The sequence below is a fragment of the Papilio xuthus genome, unplaced genomic scaffold, assembly GCF_000836235.2.
Source record: "Papilio xuthus unplaced genomic scaffold, Pxut_1.1 DF824888.1, whole genome shotgun sequence".
In the NCBI taxonomy this organism is placed as follows: domain Eukaryota; kingdom Metazoa; phylum Arthropoda; class Insecta; order Lepidoptera; family Papilionidae; genus Papilio; species Papilio xuthus.
Window position 1 is genome coordinate 3,996,516 of NW_013533761.1, and position 27,357 is coordinate 4,023,872.

At 34.2% G+C, this 27,357-nt stretch overlaps 5 protein-coding genes across 5 annotated transcripts in view; 4 read left to right on the plus strand and 1 right to left on the minus strand.

Annotated features, from left to right (window-relative positions):
* The first annotated feature begins 123 nt into the window (after positions 1 to 123).
* Ir68a (Ionotropic receptor 68a) lies at positions 124 to 3,885 on the plus strand. The gene is made up of 7 exons (XM_013324910.1): positions 124 to 128; positions 1,028 to 1,223; positions 1,425 to 1,573; positions 1,817 to 2,186; positions 2,259 to 2,545; positions 2,654 to 2,805; positions 2,999 to 3,885. The coding sequence occupies exons 1-7, from the start codon at positions 124 to 126 to the stop codon at positions 3,883 to 3,885; spliced, it is 2,046 nt and encodes a 681-aa protein (XP_013180364.1).
* Positions 3,886 to 5,362: 1,477 nt separating this feature from the next.
* LOC106127032 (serine/threonine-protein kinase Aurora-2) lies at positions 5,363 to 6,742 on the minus strand. Its single transcript, XM_013324972.1, has 2 exons — positions 5,505 to 6,742; positions 5,363 to 5,473 (listed from the first exon to the last, which is right to left on the minus strand). The coding sequence occupies exon 1, from the start codon at positions 6,571 to 6,573 to the stop codon at positions 5,542 to 5,544; it is 1,032 nt and encodes a 343-aa protein (XP_013180426.1). The 5' UTR covers positions 6,574 to 6,742; the 3' UTR covers positions 5,363 to 5,473; positions 5,505 to 5,541.
* Positions 6,743 to 7,162: 420 nt separating this feature from the next.
* LOC106127039 (RWD domain-containing protein 4) lies at positions 7,163 to 9,285 on the plus strand. The gene is given in 5 exon segments (NM_001312557.1): positions 7,163 to 7,210; positions 7,432 to 7,554; positions 7,700 to 7,803; positions 8,000 to 8,180; positions 8,354 to 9,285. Coding segments are annotated over 4 exon segments (558 nt in total). The 5' UTR covers positions 7,163 to 7,210; positions 7,432 to 7,446; the 3' UTR covers positions 8,519 to 9,285.
* A 288-nt stretch (positions 9,286 to 9,573) lies between these two features.
* Positions 9,574 to 11,260, plus strand: LOC106127060 (cytochrome b5 domain-containing protein 1). Its single transcript, XM_013325004.1, has 4 exons — positions 9,574 to 9,920; positions 10,229 to 10,484; positions 10,713 to 10,958; positions 11,143 to 11,260. The coding sequence occupies exons 1-4, from the start codon at positions 9,675 to 9,677 to the stop codon at positions 11,214 to 11,216; spliced, it is 822 nt and encodes a 273-aa protein (XP_013180458.1). The 5' UTR covers positions 9,574 to 9,674; the 3' UTR covers positions 11,217 to 11,260.
* Positions 11,261 to 14,280: 3,020 nt separating this feature from the next.
* Positions 14,281 to 27,357, plus strand: part of Traf4 (TNF receptor associated factor 4) — a 67,396-nt gene continuing 54,319 nt past the window's right edge. The window contains exon 1 of the mRNA XM_013325280.1: positions 14,281 to 14,324. Coding sequence (XP_013180734.1) covers positions 14,290 to 14,324 — 35 coding nt within the window. The 5' untranslated portion in view covers positions 14,281 to 14,289. The remainder of the gene's footprint in view (positions 14,325 to 27,357) is intronic.

Consider the following 27,357-nt stretch of genomic DNA (forward strand, 5'->3'; position numbering starts at 1 on the left):
TTATATATTTTTTTTAAATGATAACTTTTTTCCTACATTTAAGTAAAATAAAAAAATAAATCGAGAAATTACAAAATACTCTGTGAATTATTTAAGTGATCGAAAACAATTCGTGTTTCCATAATGGAGTTTGCATATGTAATGGTTTCCGTCAATCACTTTGTCCGTCTGTTCGTACAAATGTCGAAGTGTACGGACATGCCGGCGCACACAAGTCTCAGAACTACGAGAACAACATGCTCAGAACTATAATCCTTTGTGTTATTTTAATTAAGTAAGTATATATAATATTCAATTAGCTATATTTAAGAAATAAATTAAGAACATATTAAGCAATAAGAGTAGTATTATGTAATATATAAATTAATGAACATAAATAACATTTATTATGTATACTATTAATTAATTTACATCCTTATTTCTATGATTACATTAAGTCTTAAATATATAATATTAAATAAAATAATAAAAAAAAACCGAATAATTTACTATAATATATTGTTAAAAGGAGTCCCTTTAGGCAAGGTCCCGAAGATACTGGCAGCGTTCCCCCTTTGTACAGCTAAACTAATTCTTTGACCGAGGTAGCTGCCAGCTCTCCGGTCCCCTGTGATGTCGATTATTTTTTTGGAAATGTCCTTAAAAAGTCTTAAAGCGCTAGGACCCCACGGACCAAGGGTCTCGACGCCGAATGGGACAAAATGATATTCGGATTATTAGCTATAGTTGTTTTATTCCAGTCAAAAATATGACAAAAAAAAATTATTTATTTTATGACCATTACTAACTAGCGCGTATTTCCACTTAGCGTTTTTGTATGTAGTTTCGGGATATATTTTTTACGAAAAAAATATTTGCTAAGTGGAAACAAGCATAATTATAGCTGAGAAAAGTGCGCAGTTTTCAAAAAAATCACGGATTTGACTTTCTAAAGAACTTAATTAAAAAAACTCTTATTAGAATTTGTAATTTCTAAAAAGGAAGAAAGTTTAAGAGTTAAATTAGTTGTATTTCTGGAAATTGGTAGCGCTCATGCGGACATAGATAATATCCTAAGAGATGTGAAGAAACAAAAGGAGTTGGAGCACCTCATAGTTGATCTGGTGAACTTGGTGTCGATGCGCGGGGACCAGGCCTGCGTCGCCGTCCTCTGCGACCCTGTCTACTTGAACATCTTCGAAGGCGCTTTGTTTGATAAACTCTACACCGTGCCTTTTGTCTTCGTAAGTTTACAACTGATAATTAATTTTATTCGATTTAAAAGTTCTGAATAAAGGTAAAAAAGAGGGTCGAATAGTATTAAAATTGCCAATTTATGTCTACATTTAGACGCAAGATTATCTACAATACGGTTAATTTCTAGTTATTTTATTCAGTTAACTAATAAGTTAAATTCAGAAATTATTGATATTATTATATGGTAGATTGTGGTGGCTGAACACGAGGACCTTTTGTCTCCAAACTTCTCTACGCTGGAGGCGATGCGACATGCAAGGAAGGAGGGGTGCGGAGCGTATTTCATCATCCTCGCGAACGGCTTGCAAGCTTCTCGACTCTTGACATTTGGTGATCGGTATACTTACACTGGTTTAATAATAAAAAGCTTTCTTGAATTCACAACATTGATGCACGCAGCAAGTCTTTCTGCGTTGCCTCTGGTGTTGCAAAAGACTAATAGCAGCAGATCAATTAACATTAAGCGACCCCTTGCCCGTTTCCCCTTTTTTATTATAACAATACTTAGTTTTCAGAGTAACATTATATACAAATCGAATGTATATAATAGTATAAACTTTCAATATTATATAATTTTCAGATACCGTCTCTTGGATACAAGAGCGAAGTATATAATGCTACACGACATCAGATTATTTAAAAGTAGCTTACATTATCTATGGAAACGCATCGTGAACATCGTATTCCTGCGATACCACAATGCTCCACGGAATAAAACCTGGTTCGACCTCTCCACTGTTCCCTTCCCAAATACCATCAGAGAAGTTTTGATAACTCGAAGAATAGAGATATGGAGGAATGGAAAATTTCATTACAATACAGACTTATTCGCAGACAAAACAAAGAACCTTTACGGAGAGACGCTAAGCGTTGTCTATTTGGAACATGTTCCATCTGTTGTAAACACAAAGTCAAATGAAACGAAGAAAGTTGGAGGCGTTGAAATTGAGGTAAAACCGACAAAATGTAGCAAGACCGATTAAATTTACATGTAGGACTTTATCTATTAGTTTTATTTCCAGATACTAAACACAATAGCGTCAAAAATGAACTTCAAACTCAAATTGTACCAATCCGCTGACGCTGAACAGAACAAATGGGGTCAGAAGCTACCAAACGGTTCATATTCCGGTCTCCTCGGCGAGATGGTAACGGGTCAGGCCGACATCGCAGTTGGCAACCTGCAGTACACCACGCTTTATCTTAAAATGACTGACCTCAGTATACCTTACACCTCTCAATGCTGGACTTTCTTGACTCCTGAAGCGATGTCCGATAACTCATGGAAAACTTTGATACTACCTTTCAAGTAATATTATACGTATATCGCTCTAAATTAATTCTCCATATCGTAACGAAAATTCATTATTTTGTTTGTCTGTCTGTCCAAATAAATATTTTCTTATTAACTTTTCAGATTGTACATGTGGATCGCTGTCCTAATGGTTCTGTTAGTAACAGGTTCTATCTTCTATGGCCTCGCAAAATATTACATACACTTGATGGATTTTAGAGGAGAAACAACGAAGGATAGATCTACGGAAAAAATAAAGCAAAATCTTACTTTAGGTTAATTTTAACTAAGTATATATGTTACAATGTATTTATATTCTTACTGTTATTCAGTAGTCCGGACTTGGTAAACAAAAATTGCACTTTCAAATGAACGCATTTAACCTTTAGCTTTGAACTCAAGTGACTGCAAAAAAACTAACGTTGCGTTAATTACGTATGCAATATTTCAAGCTTGTATATTTTTCAGATACTCGAGCTGGCGGTTTATATTTGTTTGGTGAAATAACGAACAGCATTCTCTACACTTATGGAATGTTACTTGTCGTATCTTTACCCAAATTACCATCCGGTTGGTCGATTCGCTTACTCACTGGCTGGTATTGGCTTTATTGCATACTCCTGGTTGTATCCTACAAAGCAAGCATGACTGCTATATTAGCCAACCCCACACCAAGAGTAACTATAGACACGTTAAAAGAGTTAGTAGATAGCAAAATAACATGCGGCGGATGGGGACAAGAGACTAAAAAATTCTTTCTGGAATCACTAGACGATGTTGGCCAGAAAATCGGTCAAAGATTCGAAATAATCAATGACCCGGATGCCGCTGTTAAAAGAGTCGTCCGTGGAGACTTCGCTTACTATGACAATAAAAACTTTTTAAAATACTTAAGGGTTAAAAGGAAAAACAATAAAATCGATATTAACACGACTAATTTATTAGTTACCAACGATACTAATATGGGTAATACACGGATGGAAAGAAATTTACACATAATGTCCGATTGTATGGTTAACATACCTGTTTCAATAGGATTTCATAAGAACTCTCCCTTAAAACCATTAGCAGATGTGTACTTGAGAAGAATAGTCGAAGTTGGCCTTTTTGAGAAATGGTCAAACGATGCCATGTATCGTATTAACACGTTGGATACAAATGATGAAGAAATAAAAGCTTTGATGAATCTAAAGAAACTCCAAGGAGCGTTTATAGCACTGGCTATTGGTTATTTTATTAGTTTGGTGATATTTATAAGTGAACTTAGTCATTGGCATTTCATTGTTAAGAAAGATCCACATTTCGACAAATATGCCATGGATCTGTATTATATTAATAAAAATAAAAAACATTAAATAATACAAAGAGTTTATTTACGTTATTATTATTCTCTAATTATAATTTACTTCATTATTTTTTTTAATTATACTCAGACGAAACTTACATTACAAGTCTAATATTTGTGTAATGTGATGCGTCAAATTAAAAGCGGAATTCCGCATCAGTCTAAAAAATTATATAAAACGAAATATTTCACATACATCAGTCATTACATCTACAAGCGAAAGTCCAACAGACCACAATATTTTTCTCTGAGTTTCTAATATGGAGGTCGCCCGTCGGGGACCGGACAATAACTCTCGCTTATGGTGCTATCTCGCTTATCCAAGTACGACTATATTCTAAATGCTTATGAAAAGCAACTACATAGAAAAGATCACAGGTACAAAGACATTGATGGAAGAAAAAAGTTAATCTTAGTCGCACTCACAAAGCGTTCGTAAAAGAATCACGAAGATTCGAATAATTTAAGCGACTGCAGCTATGGCGACAACCGACGACGGGTTTTTATTTCTTCGTCGAAAAAGGTTAGAAAAATCATTGGTTTATATAATGCTGAACCTTGTTTAAGTAGTTCCAGCTACTTTCTTTTAAAATAAAACTGTATCAAAGTTATGAAAATTAAAGAATCCTTGATAGTAGTCAATGGAATTAATTTTTTCAAGTAATATCTTTTATCATAATATCATATATCGGACTATTAATATTTTTAATAACTAAATAATGAGTTAAATAAACAGTATAACACTAAAAGCATAAATCATCAAAATTTTCTAATAAGTACAAGGCAGTTTATTTTTGGTAAATGTAACCTTTAATATAAAATACAAACTAAAGAATTAACATAAAATAAGTTGAGATCTCTCTCAGAGTTTGTTTATGTGAATGTTCCAGCAGTGCAAACTAACAATAAACAAGCACCAGATTTTACCGATGCACTGAAATTATCTTAATTAATAAATGCCCTTCAATCCCAATATTATAATAAGTCAAATAAAAGACATTTAAAGAATATTCTTAAATCCCTTATCCCATAATGTATACAACCTTAATAATATATGATATAGTTTTATTCACATATCTCAGCGGCCCAGTCATTGGCATGTTTCGCGTCATCTCACATTAGCTAGGCCCCATTACACATAAAATTATGTGCAGCATTTCACGCAAAGATAAGAGCCGCCAAGATATTTGAAAACTATATATCATGTAGTCACACAAAAAACCCCACTTATTTAAATCTGGTAAATTTCCTTCATATAATTTGTTGTTTTTTGCAATTAGGAAGTCTTTTGTATTAGAATAATATCCTAAATAAAGCTATTGCTTTACTCATTGTTTTCCAACAAGCACCAATTCTTTGAAAATATACATCATTCATTCAGTTATATGAAAATTATCATGTTGTTTGAAGTTTTCATACTTTTATAATTAAAAATACTAAAGTAACCGATATCAGTCAAATTAAAGAAAAATTGAGTTATATATATTTTTTTGATTATATATCTTCCTTGTCAACTTTAAATTTTTAAATGTTATAGTGTAATACAAAAGGCAATATATCTATGATTTGCTACAGAATGTCAAAAATATTTTAAATATAAAATCAAAAATTTGCTAGTATACAACATAACAAATTAGAGTTTACTTTCAAAATTAATAAATTAAATCTATTTTTGCTCCAATTTACTAAACACTGGTTTAGCACCCTCTGGAGCATTTTCTAATATCCAAGGATGCTTCAAAACTTGAGTCAACGGCAGTCTTTGATCTGGATTTATTACAAGAAGTTTACCTACCAAGTCCTTAGCTTTTTCAGATACAAAATCAGGATATTTAATAATAACATATCTAATTTTTTTATATGTCTGATGTGAATCTTTGGCATCAAATGGTGGTAATCCCACCAGTAGCTCATAGCATAATACCCCAAGACTCCAAATATCAACAGGATAGCTATGTGGTTTTCCTTCAATCATTTCAGGAGACAAATAATCTAGAGTACCACAAAGAGTCATACGTCTTGATGAAGGTGAGTGTACTGACCAACCAAAATCAGCTATTTTTAATTCATAGTTAGACCCAACAAGTAAGTTCTCAGGTTTGATATCGCGGTGAATAACTTTCTTAGAGTGACAATAAAGCAAAGCCCTGGTCAAGTCTCTCACACAGATGGCTGCAGTTCTCTCGTCGAATCTCTCCTGGTCCTTCAACAATTTATAAAGTGCCCCATATTTTGCATACTCTAAAATGAAATAAACTCTCTTTTCGTCGTGAAAATATCCATACATGCGCAATATATTAGGATGACGTAGTCTACACTGAATTTCAACTTCGCGTCGGACTTGATGCTCTATTTCTGAATCCATGATTTGACTTTTAAATAACACTTTTAAGGCAACAACATAATGAGATTCCTTCTCACGAGCTAAATACACATTACCGAATTTTCCCTTACCGAGAGGTTTTCCCAAGTCGAAATCAGATAATGTCCATACCTTTTTCTTAACGTCTCTGTTCAGTTCGGGTTTAGCAGCTTCATTATTTTTGTTCTTATCTGTCGGTGGACGACGTGACGAAGAAGGTAAATTAGGAACTTTGAAATTGACTGGGACCTTCTTTTGCGAATTCGATGAACAGGTGAAGCATCGTCCAGTGTTGGGTGGTCGATTTTTTTTACATTCACACTTTTGAATGTTCATTGTTCTGTTTTAAATATTCGTGATATCCCTGTTTATGGCAGATTTAATTCTGTTTAACTTAATACTTCAAACTTAATACATAAAAAGAAAACACAAGTTTAAAGTAACTGAAGTAGGATTTCGTAAATTAAATTTCATATAACGTATTTTGAGCTCTTATCTTTCTTGTCAAAATATTGAAAGGGAGGGTTGCCAACTTTAACCATCTTTGTCACTGGCAAGTTAAAAAATTACTAAGATTGTGCATCTGTTATTGGTTAACAGATGCACAATCTTAGTAAATTTTGGAATAGAAAAATAGAGAGATTTATGGAGATTATTACTAAAAAAGATTGTTAAGCTAAAAAACATTGTTAAGAAAAGACGGAATAAGGTGCAACTGTTAAACGAACATTAAACCTCTATGTTTGTCATCTATCAGCTGACTGACAGTTAATAGAATTGCCAGTTGTTCAGCTGTTACTTTCTTCTCGCTGTATTTGATAACTTATCTGTCAAATATCCATACATAACCTTACATTCGTAGTTTTTCTCATATCTTTATATATTTTGCATATAAATAATCACTAAATCTAATATTTTTAACTACATTTAGAAAAACATAACAGGTACTATTAAATCGTCGAATTATCTAACTGTAAGTACCAAGAAATATTTGTTAAGATAAAAATATGTTAACTTTGTTGTAGAAAGGTTACATTTTAACAAGTTTTCAAATATTATTATATTTATATTGTTTTTTTTACAATATACTTTATTTATATAAGATGAAAAATTAATCTCTAACCATTAATTTTGCCCTAAACGTTCCGTAAAAATTCTTAGTCAGTTATTACCTTACTTTTTAATATTTTTCAGTCTGGTGTAAGCAAAATGTCAGAAGATGCAGAGCAGCAGGCAGAGGAAATTGAAGTTCTGAAGTCTATATACGAAGGAGACGAGAATTTTAAACAAGTTGATGCCACAACCTATCAATACAAGGTATTTATTTTGACTTCTTCAGTAAAATTTTACTGAATTTTCATTAGACCTATATTAGCTGTAAATAAGATTTACATTTTTCACAGCGCTGCCACACCTTTTTTTATTTCTGTAAAATAAATATGATTTAACTCTATGTTTCCAGTATATTGAAGGAGACAAATCTTTTGTATTGGAAATTAAATGGGGACCCACATATCCAACAGAAAAACCTAAATGCAATTTAGAAATATTCTACAATCAACATTTGTAAGTATTTTTATGTACCACTTTCTCCTTACTGACTCATTGAATCATGGTAATTGGAAATCTGCACTTGTTTGAGGCTGTGTGTGCAGAAGGCATAATTATAGTCCTCTTCCCTTTCCTCATAATGATTCGATGGGAAGGAGGATTTGCATTTGTTTCAGTTGTAACTAACAATCTATCCATCAATTTTTCCCAGATTACCTTCGGTTAAAGAAAAAATTCTGACAATAGTGGATGCGGAGGCAGAGCAGTGGGTGGGATGTGCAATGACATACACATTATTTGAGTGTTTAAAAGAGAAAGTTGCGGAGATCCTGTCCGAGCAGACCGAGGAGGCTGTGGTGGCCAGAGTGGAGAAGATAGCTATAGATGATCAGGTACATTAGATGAAACATTACCTTTTTTACATCATAGTGAACATATAAAAGTTTTCTTCATGAATTGTTTGAGTTAGTTTATATGTATATTTTGTATATAATAGATCTCCTTGCTTATATTTTGCATTCTGCAACTGATCACACACTTGAAAAACAAAACAATTGTATTTCAGACTGAATCAAAGAAACCAGAGAAAAAGGAGCAATTAACAAAAGCGCAGAAGCGTCGAGCGTGGGACCGCGCGGAGATAGGGCGCGCCGGGGAGAAGCCACGCGGCTGGGACTGGGTCGACATCGTCAAACATCTCTCACAAGCCCCGCATCAGCCTTCCTCATGACCTCTGCTTTTGTAGAACGCATGTTCTCACTATTCAAATGCTAAATTCTAGGGATATTCTACTCAGCTGTCAAGGTGACATTTTAATTTTTTTTTGAAAGTGTTGCCAATTGAAAAAATTATGAATTGTGGATTACTTCCTGAGTTATTTCAAATGCGTACCTTTATATTGTTCTGATGAATCAAGGTCAACAATGTTGAAAATTGTGGTTTTAATATAGTGAATTGTATGTTTCTATAAAAGTTGTAAGACTTTAGTTAAAAGTTGTGAAATATTTAATTTAGATTTGAAATTAATTATTTTTCTTTGACAAGAATTATTTTATAATTAAATTGTAACAATAAGAGTCTCCGGCACTAAAGTATTTGTTTCAATGCTACCACCTTTATTATATTTATAGAAGTAAAATTTCATAAAATTTAATATCGGCATTTTTTAAATTTATAATGTACCGATCTCATTTAGATTGTTTTAAAATTTATTTACAAGAAAATCAATAGGTACATAGTTCTTTGTTTCTTTTTAATAATATATAAAATGTGCATTAATAGTGTCAGATATTGTTCTAAAAAATTACGGAAAAGTGATTCATAAGTACCAAATTAGGTTATGTTTTATACAAGATAACAAACAAACCGTTGGATAGTTTATTGTTGTACTGCTGCTTGCTTTTATTTTATCTATATTTCTGCTTTGTATTGTAATGTGAATAAATGCGTTTTTACAATTGTCTAACAAAGGAATAGAATTTGGTAATCAAATGATGGTATTATTGGCATAGTTATATTTGCTAATATATAAAGACTTGTTTTATTTCGTGTTTTTTAATGTTTTAACTCCCTACACACTGGCCGGAAATGTCATTTTTTTGAATAAGAAAAATATTACAGTCAACTTTTTTAAAACATCGCTCACGCCTGTAATCCCGGGGGGTAGGCTGAGACTACGGACCCCCATTTAGCGAGGTCCTGGCTCACCCCTCTCGTGTCTTCTACATTCATTGATTAACTTGTCAATTTTTTGTACCTATTTCAAGATTAAAACAATAAATTTTATCATAATGACATCTAAATGTCAGATTGACAATTGAAGCCATTGACAATAATGTCAATGGTAATTTTGTAAGAATTTAATAAAATTATTTGAACGTTTTACAATGATTTATACAAAGCAAGAGTATTACACGCCTGCGGAGGTCGCAATACACAACAAAGCCAACGATTGCTGGGTGTCTTTGAACGGCAAGGTGTTGGATATGACGTCATGGTTGGAAAAACAGTTCCGTTACTGCAAGTGCCCAAAAGACTGCTCCTGTCCTAACAAGAACTGGTATTGTGCTGATGACTGCATTGAGTACTGTAGATGTTTTAAAATGGGCTACGAGTACTGTGACGCTAAAAGGGTAAACACATTATTTACGGCTACTCAGAATGCTACTACTAGCTGTCGCCTGCAACTCTATTCGCGCGGATTGAAAAAAAAACTTAAACATCTCTGCCACACCAAATTTTAGCGAGATCCACGCAGCCCTTTTGATGATATAAGAAATAAATTGTAAGTTCTTGTTAAACAACCAAATATATGGAAAAAATCTAATAACCAATTCCAACTCACAATTTCATAATGTGCAGTTGTATATAATAAACAAAAAATTAATCTTTTTGGTTGTTATATGAAGTAATTTACAATTTGAACGTTTCAATTTTGTAGCTCGCTATGACGATCCTAGCATACGCCGGTAAAGACGTCAGCCACTGGTTCAAAGCAGAAGACTGGATAACATACGTGCACCCTATAGTGGGATCAAGGATACCGTTCATGCGTCACGGTCCGAGCTTTGAGCAACCCGTGGTGCCCTCCACTCGCTGGAGACCGATCGCCAAGCCCTGGTGGTTAGACGACAGTATTGTTGTAGGAAAGCTGACAGCGAGGACGAGACCGATAAGGATCACCAATACACTTACAAGTGAGAAAATCGTGTGTGTTCGTTTTTTTCATATCATACTACATAATAAAATGTATCCTACGTTCAGTTTAGTCGCTTGGCGAGTTCACTTTATTAAAAAAAAGCAAAATGGTATGGAAAATGTTAGGCTATTTTGATGGTATAAAAGTCTACGTTTAAAGTCTTCTGTGGGCTTTGCTTTGTATAAAGAGTAGAGGGAATTTAGGTAAAGAAAATTAAAATTGTCAGGTTCATCTGTTATGCTGGAGGTGTGCTCTGAGGAGACTATCTACCAAATAATGATGCGTTATCTGCCGCATAACGCGCACATGCACTCCTACACGTGGCGCCATCTGGGCAAACCTCTCAAGTACCACCGCACACTGGAGCAGAACAAGGTGTATGACGAGAGAGATCGCTTCAGCGACGTGGCGTTGCCGGAGAATATCTATGTACCTGATATACTGCTGTACTATAACGATGATCTGACTGAAGGTACATAATGCTTTACCGAAATAATTCGTAGAAATCTTGAAATTAACAGGACACCTCTTATATCTGACGAGATAAGTGTGTATTGACGTGAGTCAGGAAGCAAACATTTATTTCATATTTTTAATTGAGCGAATAATCTTTGCCAGGTTGTTAAGAATGCACTAAAACAAAGTTTTTTTTTCAGATCTTCCTCGAGATGGTTGTGTCTGTTTCAACAGGGAGTGTGTGTCGAAGCCCGAGCAATGCAAAAATAAATAATTCTTATAAAAACATTTAAATAAAAAAAGATTATTTGATCTAAACTAATCTTGTTAATTGACATGTAATAATAAACCAACTAGATTTTTCTAATAAAACTGATTGAAGAATTACAAAAACTGCAATAAAGCGACAATAAGTAACCATTCGTGACGTATGAGAGATCATAAACAATAGGTTTGGTAAAAAATGTTATTAATGTCTAACACATACAATTAAGAGCCAGAAAAACAATCAATCCGATGTGTTCGCTGACCGGGCGCGTGCTCGCTACACTCACCGTCACAAAAACTGGTGCAGACACACTCCGTGCCACTCGTTAGAGCTAATGCGGAAAATAAATGCATTAGACATAAATTGCAAGGTTGTATGTGATTTAATTTTTCTTGGGATGTACCCTTTGTCATGCGCATCTTATACTTCCTACCATTGGAATAAACACGAACGACGTAAAAAATGTAGTATAAATATCAAATAGATATCTTACAAGATCCGGGTTTTAACAAAAGGAAAAATAAAATTCTCATATATCGATTGATTTGTAGACTTGTCCTATTCTTCAGTTGGTCACCCTATTTACTTATGCTCCGTAACTTCTAGATATTTTTCTTACAATTACATTAAAGGGTTAACTTTTTGTTTGGCGCGTGCGAGTATTGATAGCAGGTACAGAACCTTGTATAGATTGTAAGCACCTAATACAGAAGAGAGTAATTTGGAATGATAATATCATTCTAGTGTTACATTGTTTGTTCAGTTCAAGATATAATTTTTATAATTGTACGCTAAAAAGTAGTGAAACAGTACATGGAGGGTTATTTGTGTTAAGTCGATGCTAAGCTAATTTGTAAAATGAGTGCTTGTCTCTTTATCATCAAGAAATAAATAGTTGGTTGTATATGTATTATGCATGTTAGATGAGGTAATAATCATACAGAAATAAGTCACCTATCAACTCTATTTCTGTAGTTGTTCCATAAAACAACAATCAGTTTTTTACATCAACATTACAAGTCTACGAACTGCATCAAGTGGCCGGAGTAAGCGCAGGTCGCAGGATTTGCGCTCCACCGAGCGCGACGAGCCCTTATGGACCCCAGCCATGTTGCCTTCTACATGCCTCTTTTTATTAAAAAAAATGTATAGCAGCAATATATCAAGACGCGTGCCGGAATAACTTTTTTGTGTGTAGGTAAGCTTCAGTTGTTAAGAGAGTAATGCTCAGCCGTGAATTTATTTCAAAGTCATACATGGTGTATCAATAAATTAATTTTTATTTACATTATACTGTAAAGGTTAACTCCCTTATAAGGATATAAGAATCTAAATAGTTGATTTAACAGTCTTAAATTCCAATCAACCAACTCTAAACAGCTTTCTCGAGATGGTCTCTCCAATTAATATTGGAGGTTATTCCCTAATCCACTTCTTTCATTTTCGATCTATCCTTAAATTATTGTCATTGGCGACACAGAACGACGATATCTATTTGAATTATCTCCTTCTTAACTTATTTCTCTAAAGAGTGCTTACCCCACGCGAAATTGCTATTTCTATATGCGTAACCAATTTACTACTTACACGCCGCGACCACCACGCATGCGCGGATCGAATAATTCACATGTAACCCCAAATTATATTACTCGCCCCATGCAGAGACCCAATAATAATGAACGAGTAAAATAAACCGTCGGCCATTTTCGTCCATAGACAAATGAGTGACGCGGCGCGCGCACGTGTGACGTTAAAAAGTTGAACCAAGAAATTTGGCGCGTATTTTTTTTTAATTTATGGTTGTGTTTTTTTTCCGGACTTTTTTGTACTTAATTTACTCGGTATCGGTTATTTGAATTTGAATTATAAGTGAAATCGTTATTCTTTGGCTATGGAATTAATAACATATAATTGTTATTAGCTGTAAACTTTACTCAGGTCAGTACTAATTAAATATATATTTTAAATTTTAATATGCGTACAACGAAGGACTAGTTTTGAAGTAACGAAAGTCGATGCGCACTTAAGTTTGTTTAAAATAGTTTCGAATCACTTGGTTTTTCAGAGTTGATTTTTTAGGTTGGCAATAACTGTCTTCTAGTATAAAAAAAATATAGAACCAATCCTTCTTTATTAAAGTGAGTCATGGGGTGCGTCTTAATAATAAGGGCAGGGGATGTTTGCAGATTCGTCAGCGTTTCTAAAACGTATTAGAAATATTGATTTTATTCCCCTTCTCTAGGGGCTATTGTGACGTTCCCTATTCTTCACGAACACTAATGGGTTCAATACTTCATATTTGCATTATTCTTTTTTATTTTAATGGGTGCGTTGATATGGAATAATAGTTGTATAATATATTGATGATATAGTAATTACTACTAAAAGCTTATTTTACGGACTTCTGTCTTATAATCACACGATTTGAATATATTCGCGAGTCTTTCTGGATTCATTTCAGTCGGGCTCGGAATTTAAAAAAAAACATAATTAGTAGCCTATGTGTTCTTCCAGACTATGTTATATATGCTAAATTTCATCGAGATCCCTTCAGCCGTTCTGGAGATACCTTTCAACAAACATACATCCATCCATCTAAACTTTCGCATTTATAATATTCATAGTAAGTATGTAGTAAGATTACATATTGTGCATTTCAAATAAAGTTTCGTTTTGTTTAATTCGGTTTATATGCCTTTCCTTTGAAGTAGAAGCTTTTGTCATTTCAAAACAAATTGCAATTTTTTTTAACAATAAGCTTTTCGATTCTATTTAAAATATACGCAGATGCATCCTCTGTACAAATGGACAATTATCTTTGGTGATTTGTTCGCTATCTAACAAAGACTTCGCGCCATTGTCGCTGCTCGATGGATACGAAAAAAAGCTTATCGAATCTTTCCATTGTCTCTGCGTTGACCATAGATATCGCTTCCTGTTAGTTTGACCTTAACTAACGTTACCTGAACTTATATTATTTAACGAGTCTCAATACATTAAAGTTTCCTATAGATATTTAAGACAACATTTATCAACAACAAATAGCTAATAGGTTTTGTTTTTTTTTCAGATTTTGGCGATGGCTACATTACCAATATATGTATCATTGAGCAGGTAAATTCGATTTTGTTTTTATTTTATTATAAGTAAGTTTAGGTGATGTCTTCATAATCATCATCATCATCAGCTCACTATACGTCCCCACCGAGGGGCTCGGAGCCTACCCTAAGTTAAGAGTGATTAGGCCATAGTCAACCACGCTGGTCTAGTGCGGGTTGGTTGACTTCACACATATCTTTGAATTTCTTCTCAGATATGTGCAGGTTGCATCACGATGTTTTGCTTCACCGTAAGAACGTCGGATAAATGTACATATGTAAATCGGAAATGCAAAAATACATTGGTACATGGCGGGATTCGAACCCAGGACCTGCAGATTGCAAGTCAAGTGCTTGACCACTGAGCCACCGACGCTCGCCTTCTTCATCTTCAGCTTCATAATCAGCTTGACAGTTATTGCTTCGAGTGAAAAGTATTATAGATCTTCTGAAGAAAAGCCAGTTTTGTCATAAACAATTGCATATATTAAATGTATATATTAAATTCGAATGTAACCGATGGTCATTTATTTGTCTAAATAAAGTTATATTTCCTTGTCTCATTGTATTTTAGCCATTGCAAAATAAAATTGCTTTAACAGTCCATATTGAAAGATGAGAATGCGTTAATAATAGCAGAAGAAATTTTCCTTCCTTTTTTCCTGCAAAAAGTGCAACCATAAACACCGAATTTGTTCCGTCTCTGGTAACAAGGGTAGTTCAACAGATCGTAAAGCGGTGAGTTAATTCCGTTATAGCTGGTTATAGCTCATCACGGTTATAACTTTATGAGTATTTTAACGACCGTCGACTTTCGACAAGCTCATGTGCATGGTAATTAGCATTTGGAATCCCGACGATCCCTCGGGAGTCAGGAAATGATTCGTAAATACATGGAACACGTGACACGTGGCAGATAATTAGTTGACTTTATGACATTTTTATAGATTTTTTGCAACGCTATTTTGTTGTTCTCGAAATTCAAGATGGCGGACGCTGACAGCTAATGTTTCAATATTTTACGTAGTTTGATCTTTATGGATTGTTATATATAACCAATATGTTCTCAATAAATTTAAAGTAATTCCTCCAAAACGAAAATATTTATTAATATATTTAAAATATTTTTTTCTTTTAAGAGCTTAAAGCTATACTGTTGATACATGTATAAAAAATCTAGTGTAATGTTTGTAAAGACGTTATGAAATTTAACGATTTACTGTAGGTACATATCTTCTTCATTGACTGACAAGTGCTTAAACTACTACTGAACTAAAGTAATAGCATTTCGTAAGCGAGTGGTGTCTAAACTGACAATACATTTGAGGCCTCTATGGGTAGTCAAACAATAACTGTACAGGCAATAACAATATAAATTATGTATAGAGCTTGCGAGAGCTTTCGTCGCGTCCGCCGCCGCTTCCTGTCTCCCGGTAAGGAAGTAAATACCGAGACGTGCTTTGTTTAGGGCTGCCGATCACGACTAAGTTATAAAAAGTCTTAAAAATGTAACAGGAATAAGTATTACTTAAGAAAACAAAATAAAATCCTACACAAAACTTCGTAGTTTACGTGACGGCTCTTTCTTTTCTTTTCTAAGTATAATTTAAAATATAATATTCAACGGGATAAAAGACAAGCATATTATTGATTATCGCATTTTTGTGATTTATTTATTATGAGTAAGTAAAAAGTATTATTAAGTATTATTTATCAAATAATACTTTTTAGAATATATCGTTTATGGCAACCCTAAGGCACAGTATCTGTCATATAATAATAATGCCATAGCCGCCATATTGCCTTTGCCTTTTTGGTCACTGAACGAAATACTTCTCACATACTAATACCATCCGGCAAAACATATTATATTGCATTTACATTACTTACATGTACCAATACTTATTTCCTCGGATATAATCATTGACATTCCTCATTGTTGGAAAACATCGTGATGCAACCTGCACATATCTGAGAAGTAATTCAAAGATATGTGTGAAGTCAACCAACCCGCACTTGGCCAGCGTGGTTGACTATGGCCTAATCACCCTTAACTTAGGGTAGGCTTCGAGCCCCTCGGTGGGGACGTATAGTGAGCTGATGATGATGATGATGATTCCTCATTGCTGTGACTATGACTTTAATAGAGGAAGATGTATGTAGTTCTATCGTAGTATTCTATCTCACTAAATCTAAATAGATAACTGATATTTAAATTGATGGAAGATAGCAATTCTGTTGCAATAAGTTGGCAAGATTTATGCGTCTTTTGTTTTAAGACCGTATCATTATCCGCAATAGCCATGAGAAGAACTCGAATGAGGAAATCTATCATTGTTTGATGCATCGTGAAATAAATAACTGCTCTTCTAAAAAAGCTTTTACAATCTAAAACCAGGGCGCGGCTAGACAACCTCTCAAGGCGCTGAACAGAAGAGGGCGCCTCAAATGTGCGAATAACACAGTCTTACAATCTTCAATACGAATCTGACCACCGCTGGACTTAATCTCTCTCAATTATTCATTGTATTCTTCGTACGTTAATACGAACATAAGTTAAAAAGATGCATATTTTTAACATTAATATTCCTAATAAATCTAATTATAACAAAAAATAAATTAAATCATTTGTGATTTATTGCTCAAAGAAGTGACTTGGTGATCGTAATGTTGTGTAAACACGAGAGATAAATAAGAACGTGTGATTGAGTTGTTTGAGAGGCGTTAAGCAGATAATTTCATGGTGCGCTGCCGGCTACATCAATCATTCTTGCATCTATTTCCCCAGATGCTGAGCTTGACGTTCTGTCATTGGAAATTTAATCATTTCCCCTCTAGGCCGTAATAATAAATGCTTAATTTTTAAATGTTTAATGAACTAAAGGCCGCGTGTAAACGGTTAGTTTTAAAATTTTTACTTTAAAATGATATGAAGTTATTCAAATAAAAGTTCAGGGCTATTTATTTAAGAAATACTTTGAACAGAATTCCTACTGCTCCCAAGTAATCATAGATTTATTTTCTCATACAAAACCAAGATATCAATCTTACTTGTTACTAATATTATAAATGCGAATTAAATGGATGGATGGATGTTTCTTTGAAGGTATCTCCGGAACCGCTGTATTGTTATTGCTGAAATTTGGCATAGATGTAGAACATAGTCCAGAGAACGAACGTTTGTTTATGATTCCGCGCGTAAGTCGCGGGCGACAGTTTTTTATAAAGCTATGAAGGAAAACATTTGCCGTACGATGTCAATGATTGATAGATTATGTATGAAAGTGAATTTCTATACACATGTAACAATTAATCTTGTGCTCGTCACCACGATTTGAATTATGTATTATGATCATAATGTACATATGTTAATTTTACGGCTCATTTATCGCCATCTCTCCTTCATTTAATGATTTATGGTTATGTTATACGCTTCTTACACATATCTATACTTTATGTTTACTTTCTCGGAGTTACTCACAGCCATCTTAACCCGGGGGTGTAAGTGAAAAGCATCCGGACACCGAGCCCTGGGCACGTCAATGAACGTACTACTTTCAGTTTTAACGTATTACTTACGTTTTGTATATTGCACTGTATGGCCTTGGAGGGCTACTACTGGTGCATTTAGACGAGACAATTTTTGTGCCAGCCTTTTTCTATTGCTGGAAACTATACCATTTCAATAAAGTGATACGAAACCATGTCTCGAAAATAATTTAAAAATACCAATAAGTGACCTCATAGCAATAAGAGAATTAGTGACCTTTTAAGAATTTTAAGTTAAATGTAAAGTGGCTTGTTAACTTTAATACGACTTAGTGTCTGCGTGGAGTTTTATTTATTTTATAGGTTGCCTCCCCTTGTTATAATACAATAACACATGGCCTGTTTGTTGTCACGTTCAGACTGCGCGAGCGCATGTCACATGCACCGTCGTCTCTCACTGTCAATTTACGTTAAGTTTGAGTGAATCCGCACTCACTGTGTTAAGCTTGGTCATATTGTTAAATATCTCAAAGTAAATATTCTTTTAACTAGAAAATTCAATGGTGTGGTATGTGCGTGTGGCAAGGAGCTGGTACACTGCAGTTCCCGGCGTTTCCGCAACCTGTCTTCATCCGGTGCGAGCTCCTAGTACTAAGTTCCGCTCTTGTCCGGTTTGAGACAAGCATCAACATGTTGGGAATAACGCAAGTCAAAATTACAACGATACATATTGATTATTAAGTAGCAAAAATGTTAATATTTGGCTTTGTTTTTTTAACGTTTTCAAATGACTAATTAAAATTAAATACAATTAAGTTTAAGCGTTAACTTGAACATTTAATACTACTGTTACATTGTGCGAATAAATTGCAATTGTAAGATTTTCCCAGCATGCGATTATAAGCTTTAAAACTTGGACGGCACAAGCGAATATTGCTTAAAGGATGAAGCATTGTTCTGTACAGACATTGTTGAGGTGTGTACTCGATGTGAAGTCGTTGTACGCTTGCTCAGCCCTTGTCCGCCTACATGTCAATAACATTTATTTACAATCTTATTTAAAGATTCCTTTAATATAAGATTACTAAATACATAACACTAAAGCCTTATACAATAGTGATGTAACGACAAGTTCACTGACATAGCGGATTTCAATCAACCTTAAATCATAAACAAACTACAATAACACGAAAAATCGTATGCCAAAATATTTCTGGTAAAACCTCTTTATCACATAATAATTGTTAACAAGAAAAACCGACACTGTGACGATGTATCGGCACAACACTGGCTTTATTAAAATATCAACGTTTATGTCCCCTCCCTAATCAATCTGACACTTGACTTGGTAACGAAAGCGCGCCATTCGCTCTAAATGATTTTAACTAATAATGTCTAAAATAATGTAACGTTAGCTACCGTTATTTGACAATGTCACTACACTTTACTTTATTTTTTTATAAAATAACTAGTCACCTATTAATATGGCCGCCAAGTATGGAATTCTCGTTAGGGCTTTTTATCGAAACGTAGGATAGTTAATTACGCACAAAGTTACTGACGATGGAAGCATTACTCGATTTTCTTTTGTTACAAACAAAAATATAAAAAAGATGAAGAAATAACAGAAGAGTTTGTTATGAACAAATCATATAAGTGATTGGATGAAAGATCTTTAACCTTTGTTTTCGTATACTAAAATACATTTATTCATCTTGATGTAGGGAAAAACCGGCCAGACATCTGAAAAGTTTAAAGGTATTATCATTTATTGGTTCGTTAACCTGGTAATTTGCAATATAAATCCATTCTAAACTGGCGATATCGCGTACTGTTAAAGGCTAAATAATGTGGTACCTTCACGAAGACCAAAAGCTGCGCCTACGCGCGCCGGCAGACAAGAACGCATTATCATCAGCCTTATTTAGAGTGATGAATCCACTTTTGTAATTAATTTTTAAAAAGATTTTATCTGTACAAGATATTTGGTGAAAAAATCAAATATAATATGTGATAGAGAGTGACCGATCCGGTCTTTGTCTTGAATTTTCCGTTGTGTTTGTTGGTTGATTCAGCCTTTTAAAATTATTTTTGTAAGGTGGCAACAATTGGAATCGTTTAGTTTTAAAGGCGAATGAAGTATCCTTTGTCTAGTTTTAAGTCTCAAGGCAGACAAGACACCCACTGAATTGGATGGAACTGCACATTATATGATTAATCAGACTGTCGTAAAAATATTAAAAATATGAATTTGGATATGTTGCGCATTTTTTATACAACGTGTCCGGCTTAAAAATGCACGAACCTACGTAAAATGTTTATAACAAATTCCATATTATATAATATTAATTGATGGAATTTTAAAAATGAGTAGACTTAGAACAAAAGAGCATTCTGACTAAGACATCTTCTTTAAAAAAAACTCCTAAGAGATGTAACTTTCCGTTGTCGTTCATTATATTATTACGCTTTATAATTCTCACTAGTAAATCAATTTATACAGCACGTATGTTTCCGTATAAAAAACAATAATGAATATAAGAGAAGATAAGATTAAAGTGAGACCATGGTCGGATAAATCAAAAGATTTACATGGATAGTGAAGTGATCGCAGTTGGGCCGGGCGTGCCTCGCCGCCACTAGACCGCGACCAGACCAGTACCGGGGGGAAAGGAGGGCGGCACGGGGGAGAAGGTACCGGCATCGTAATTAGATGTATCATACAGAGACCATGTGATCTTTCTTGCTTTTGTTACGGAAATTTTTTATAAAATTTAAGACTGGTTTAAACATGTAGCGAATTACCGTGATTCCATTTTAATTTGTTTATCGGCAATGTTCACATTTACAAATTTACAGTTCCGTTGGTTTTCCTACCTTAAACTAAGATTTTTAGAATTAGGGGATGAAAATGTTATGTTTATTTTTTAATTCATCATCCTCTTACTATACGTCCGTGATATGGCCATAGTGAACCACGCTGGCCAAGTTGGTTGACTTCACACATATCTTTTGGAATTTCTTCTCAAATATGTGCAGGTTGCATCACGATATTTTCCTTCACCGTAAGAACGTCGGATAAATGTACATATGTAAATCGGAAATCGAAAAACACATTGGTACATGGCGGGATTCGAACCCAGGACCTGCAGATTGCAAGTCAAGTGCTTGACCCCTGAGTCACCGAATCTAAAAAATCTCTAATTTTTTTTTAAGTGGCAACAAATATTTTTTATTTATCTTCTAATTGGAACATTTAATACGAGTCGTTTTCACTTATAACTCCGTTCCATTATACATAGGTTCACTTTATTCTTCATGAATTATAAATAACATAAGTTGTTTCTTTTATCCATATAGTTTATCTAGCTACTGATTATAATTCACACGACTTTCTCTTACATTGTATCCGATGTTTTCTCTTAGATCATTGTCTCAATCGATTTCTATACACACTCGACAATAACAGATAACTTTGTTCATCTGATAATATACACACATGTGTGAAACAAAGCGTGGGTGGCTCAGCGGTTTCAGCACTTGGCTTGTAATCTGCACGGTCCTGGAATCGAATCCCGCCATGTACCAATGTGTTTTTCGATTTACGTATGTACATCTACCCGACGTTCTTACGGTGAAGGAAAACATCGTGAGTCAACCAACCCGCACATGGCCAGCGTGGTTGACTATGGCCTAGTCACCCCTAACTTAGGGTAGGCTCCGAGCCCCTCGGTGGGGACGTATAGCGAGCTGATGATGATGATGTGTGAAACAATAATTATGCTTGGTGACAAAGAAATTTTGTTTTCTCACTAATCTAACATCTTTTTAATATAGACAGCTTAAGTACAATTAATCATTAGCCACTGAGACCAAAATCCTGTTTAAAACATGTCATCCCTGTCATTATCTTCGACAAAACAGAGATAACGATATGGATTTTTAGTCTCTTATAAAATAACAAGAGAAAAATTATTACAGAACCCGGTATTTGATTTGGCACATCCATAATAACAAGAATATATTTCTTCCTAATGTGCTAACCAAAACGGGCTCTGATGTATAACAAAAAGAAACAGTTCTCTAAAGTAAGATGCTATTTGTCAGGAAACCTTTTAAAGTATAGTGGAAGTGGTGAGCCACACTTGATTACTAAAAACATGGGTATTATAAAGACTTGAATGAAGGCTTCATTTAGCGAGCAAAGTTGTTCTTACAGTTATCGTTGCGTGTTTCCTTTCATTGCAAATTCTTGTGCTACAAACTGTGTTCGCGATGCTCCTCCCAAATTAAAGGCCCTCGAGCAGTTGCGGTCGTGTGTTGAGGCTCTTACGTTGGAATGCCTGGAGTACCCTGTTGTTTCGTCACGGTCCTTGAACTTTGATGAAAGGACTACAAATTATACAGACCAGCTGCTGTCATGTCAAAATGAATACACATACTTAAATGAAGTCTCACGAGTTATTTTTTCAACAATTTAATATTTACGATTGTTATAAAAATTGTCTAGTATTGTAATATTCAGATATCTCGACGGCTCTTAAATTTGCACAAGTTCCTGCTTGAAAACAATTTTAGGTGTAGCGGGATGCGGGGGGAGGGCACTACGCAACGCTCCGATGTTTTTGAGCCGGGAAGATATTTGAAAACAGTAATCCAATTAGTAGTTATAATAAGAGTTTTCTCGGTGATTTGTCTAATTATATTAAAGTATTAGTAAGTCAACGTAACTGCAAATAATTTACAGAATGTACGATGTTTATCAACCCCTTAATGTTCTTACTCCTGTAATTTTCTCGTATTAAACAGCAATCAACTCTATAATTAAACCTTTAGACCGTTAATTAATCGCTCGAGACCCGTTTGGTATCGTTTGGATGATTCGCCACAGAACCGGATATCCGTTTATAAAACAAAATGGCGGACGCTTTGGTTTCAATTAAAGCAAGCGGTAATAAAAGAAAATGGTCATCGTAAGTACATTTTTAAACATTTATACGTTTACTTTATCTTTATTCATAGCTTAAAATGACAACAAAATCTTGATGTATATTCGATTTTTTTTTTAATTTGTAGCTGAAAACTCTATAAATGGAGAATTTATCGATTTTTGTTAAAAATCCTTTGTTATTTATTATTAAACGATGGGCATTTCGACTAGTTCTTGTTTAAAAATTCTTTAACCATTTATTTCCCGATTACGGCATATTCGGCAAAAATTTGTGTATCTAAATTTAGGTGCCGAGCTGCACTCAGACAGAGAAAGATGATATAATTAAACTAGGAGTATGACAAAGAAAGAACTATGTTCATCAACTTTTACTTTGAACGGATTGTGATTGTCAATCTAGGCATTATTGGTGTTTGTCGTTTGTTATCGTGAAATTCTGAAATTCCACTGTTGTATTGACACGTGTTGTCTCATTTTTTTCAATAGTAATGAGAGGGATGAAAATATGATTATACAAGTGCTACGACAGTCGAAGCCTACAATTACACGCAGCAGCGTGAGAAATGTTACACTTTTCACTGCATTCCATACTCCGTACAACTCAATACTGTTATGACTACAACAAATTGTATGAACAATTGTCGTGTTTATAAATTTAAGTAAACGAAATTATTATCTTATCTGTATTAAACGATGTTTTCGTTTTTATATTTAATATTTTATTAAAAAAAAAAATTAACAAAAATAGAATGAATGTGACGAAAAATCGTAGTACTTCGTAAAGAAATCAATGAAATATTTTTAGGTCACATAATAATATTTAGGATAATAATATTCTTTCATTTACATACTAATTTTTGTGTGTGTTTAAAGCACGATTTCGTACAACCAAATTAGACGTCCTAGTCCTAGATTCGTGCCCTATGAACAATCATATAATTTATATTAGCATTGCTAACAACTTGTTAATCTCATGGTAAAGAGCATCCGCTATATATTATCTAGTTAAAATATCCTGTACATAAATCCTCGTTAAATAGTGTAATTTAACTTAATTCAAGTTCAAATCGCGCTTTCGAAAACCAATCAGCTTTATTAATTTAATGAAGTATGCATATCAGCTTTATAAAACTACTGGCTGTTGCCCGCGACTCAGTCCGCGCTGAATTAAAAAAAAAGATGAATAAGTAATCTATGTGTTTGTTGCCGACAGATACGGAACCTTTTTAATTTTATATTTGGAACATAATATATTTTTTCTTCCTTTTTCTGTTATTTAAAATATCAGTTGTAAACCAAAAAAAACCGGCTCTTTCCATCCTCATTATTTTCCGTCGTCTTTAGTGTTCTTCCAGGCTATGTTCTATATCTGTGCCAAATTTCATCTAAGTTGAGTCATTCGGGAGATACCTTCTAACAAATCCATCCATCCATCCATCCATCAATCCATATAAACTTTCGCATTTATAACATTAGTAAGATGACTTGATTACTAATATTTGAGTTACAATTCTGGGGCTATTTTAATCCCGTTTCTGGGACAATGTAAGTAACTTCTCAGAAGCTATTTGCTATAAAATTAAACTAACAATTTGTCATTATGTTCGTGTAATAAAATAAAAACTCTTGCATCAGGTCTTAGTTGAAATCAGGAAATAACCCCCGAGTGGAGTCTTTCACTTCACCATTGTTTGCGTTTTACGGCCGGCTGAGGAATGCAAACAGGAATCGAACCCGCGCCAACGATAACAAACCCGAGAACAATCAGCCGACCGCTGTAACGGCCTTCCTTGTTGCATGTACACAAAAGACAACGTACTGATTTATCAAATTTATTATTTACAATGTTTATTTAGACATTATTACGTATGGAAGATTATGTATGTATTACCGTTAATTCAATTACGGTTCCATCGCATACTAGTTTCTTTATAGCTGATAGAATTACGATGAGATATTTGACAATGAGTTAGCCGGTTTCTCAAATAAGAAAAGTTTTGCACCTCCCAAGTCCTAACGTTGCTCGTTACCTCTTGTTACTAAAATTACCTAATGTAGTAACCGCTCAACAACATAATATACGACCATAACACGAGACAGGTCCTAGCTCATCGCTCGCTTCTTCCCCATCTATACATCTACGAATGCATGGTCGTCGTTTCCTTTTTCATGAATACGATAAAGTAATAGTTTTGTACACATGCAAGTTACCAAATAGGCCCTTTTTTACATACGTTTATCTATCTTACTTCTTACTAATATTATAAATGCGAAAATTTATATGGATGGATGGATGCAAGCATGGATGTTTTTTGAAGATATCTCCGGAACGGCTCAACGGATCCTAATGAAATTTCACATAAATGTAGAATAAGTCTGGAAGATCATATGGGCTACTTATTAAGTTTTTATAATTTCTTGCAGACAGAGTCACGGGTGACAACTTGTATTATACAAATTCTTAATCAAGTTCCATTAATGGTTAGTGAGAATGGTCATCATACGGTACATTCTATCGATTTACTTATAAATAAACCCAGTCAGACTGGATATGCGGGGCTTGAGGCATGCAAACTGAAGCAAGATCGACAGGTGTCGCCCTCTCCGCAATTAGGCCTGCTGCACACGGATACAATCAGTCAACCTTTGTCGTTGCCATGGTAACGGGATATGATAAGAAATTTGGATCAAGTAAGAGATTTTAGCTTAAGTATTGGGATGTTCACAATTAACGATAATTCATATTCAAAGTTAGCGGTCAACCTTCAAGACTGAAGCACTTAAAGAAGAAGAATGATAATTGTAGACAAATAATTAAAAACAAATCACTTTTGTACTTACAACTTTTTTATCAAACGAAATGAATTTTAAGACTTCTAATTAGTTTTAATGTCAAATGAGCTGTAAAGTTAACACATACCTCGTGTATGTCTATCCTTAATTTGATAAATGTCGTCGGAAATGTTTCCTTAGCGGGCAGAGTTGATAAAATTCCGTACACAGCTAGCATAGTATACCCCGCACTCAAACTCGATGTACAAGCTTATTACATACCTGCGAAAAACAAAAACGAATTATTGATTTTTTAATTGTCTCATGAATTAGTTATCTGTGGGATCGACATCTGATTGTAATGAACTAAAACATGTCTAGACATGTAAGCGATAGTTTTTTGTTTATGGTATTAAAAATGCAATTGTAAACATATATGTAGATACTAGCTGTCGCACGCGTATCCGACCGCGCGGTATTTAAAAAAAAATTAGTAACCTATGCGTTCTTCCAGGCTATGTTCTATAACTATGCTACATTGCGGAGACATTCATACAGCCGTTCTTTAGATATCTTCTAACAGACATCCATCCATCCATCCATCTAAACACTCGCATTTATAACATTAGTAAGATAGCAAGAAGTACGGTCTGCCTGATAGACGATCTTATAAAAATACTTTTGTAGTAATAAAAATAAGTTGGGATTAACGTCCATTCCAAAAATAATAATCGTTTTTTTCTAAATTTGCACTCCCGGAAGCCCATCAGCTGACGTATCGATCGAAAACGGACATAAGGACCCTCTGTTAGTTAATATTCGTCTTATATAAAGGAAATAATGTGCCACCTGACGATATCAAAACGACGACAACCGCAATATTATATTGCCTATGAATCAATTAATTTTAAACCTTATTGCTTAGGACATAGATGTTACAGCAATAATAAAGTTATTTGTGTTTGTTTATTATTTCGGGAAATTAAAAAATCATAGGTTTACAAAAATGGCTCTTATTTTAAGGGTGTTAAGAGCGATGTAGACCGCAATTACTAAGTGTGTTAAACTTCATCCTGTGGCGCACGCGCACGCGGATGTGGTGTCAGTAATAAAACCATAAACGGCAGGAGCCGATAGCCTCCCAAGCTTTTAATGCCTATATCAATTTTATATCCAAACTAAACGTAAAGAGGAATTATGCAAAGCTAGTGAAGAAAATTTTAACGCGTCTTTTGGAATATACCAATATCCCACAATACATTGAACATATTTAACCAGGTTATCTTTGGTTATTTAGAAAACTATGAATTAGTAGAGAGACCTATCTTCAAAATTTGCAAATATTGTTCTATTAGATTCGAATCACCGACCGTTACAACGTAGATGAACTACGTAATGTGCGCTAGAATCTACACCACATGTATCTTATTTTTATATATTTAACATTATAACTTACTGTAAATTAAAATAATTAAAGTTGTAAGTAATTTAATATTCGCACGCAAACTATTAACCGTGAATAATATAATTAAACACAGCCAAGAACAGCAATCTCGAAGTCTTTTCAACGTTACCTCGACTTTGGTTAAAATTAAATAGATATGAAAAATTCAAATACCCAAAACACAAGATCGGGAGTTCTATGTGTTGCAACATTGTTAGCTAAGGGCTCCCACCTGCTGTCGTAACTAATAAAGAAACCTGTATAATTAGTCTTCAAGCAGCACCATTGTTTGTCACTTCGCCACAGAACACTTGCGGCCGTCGACCGTACAACACGCGCGATCCCACGCTCTATCAACAGAGTTTTTTAAAATCGATTTTATAATATCGATAA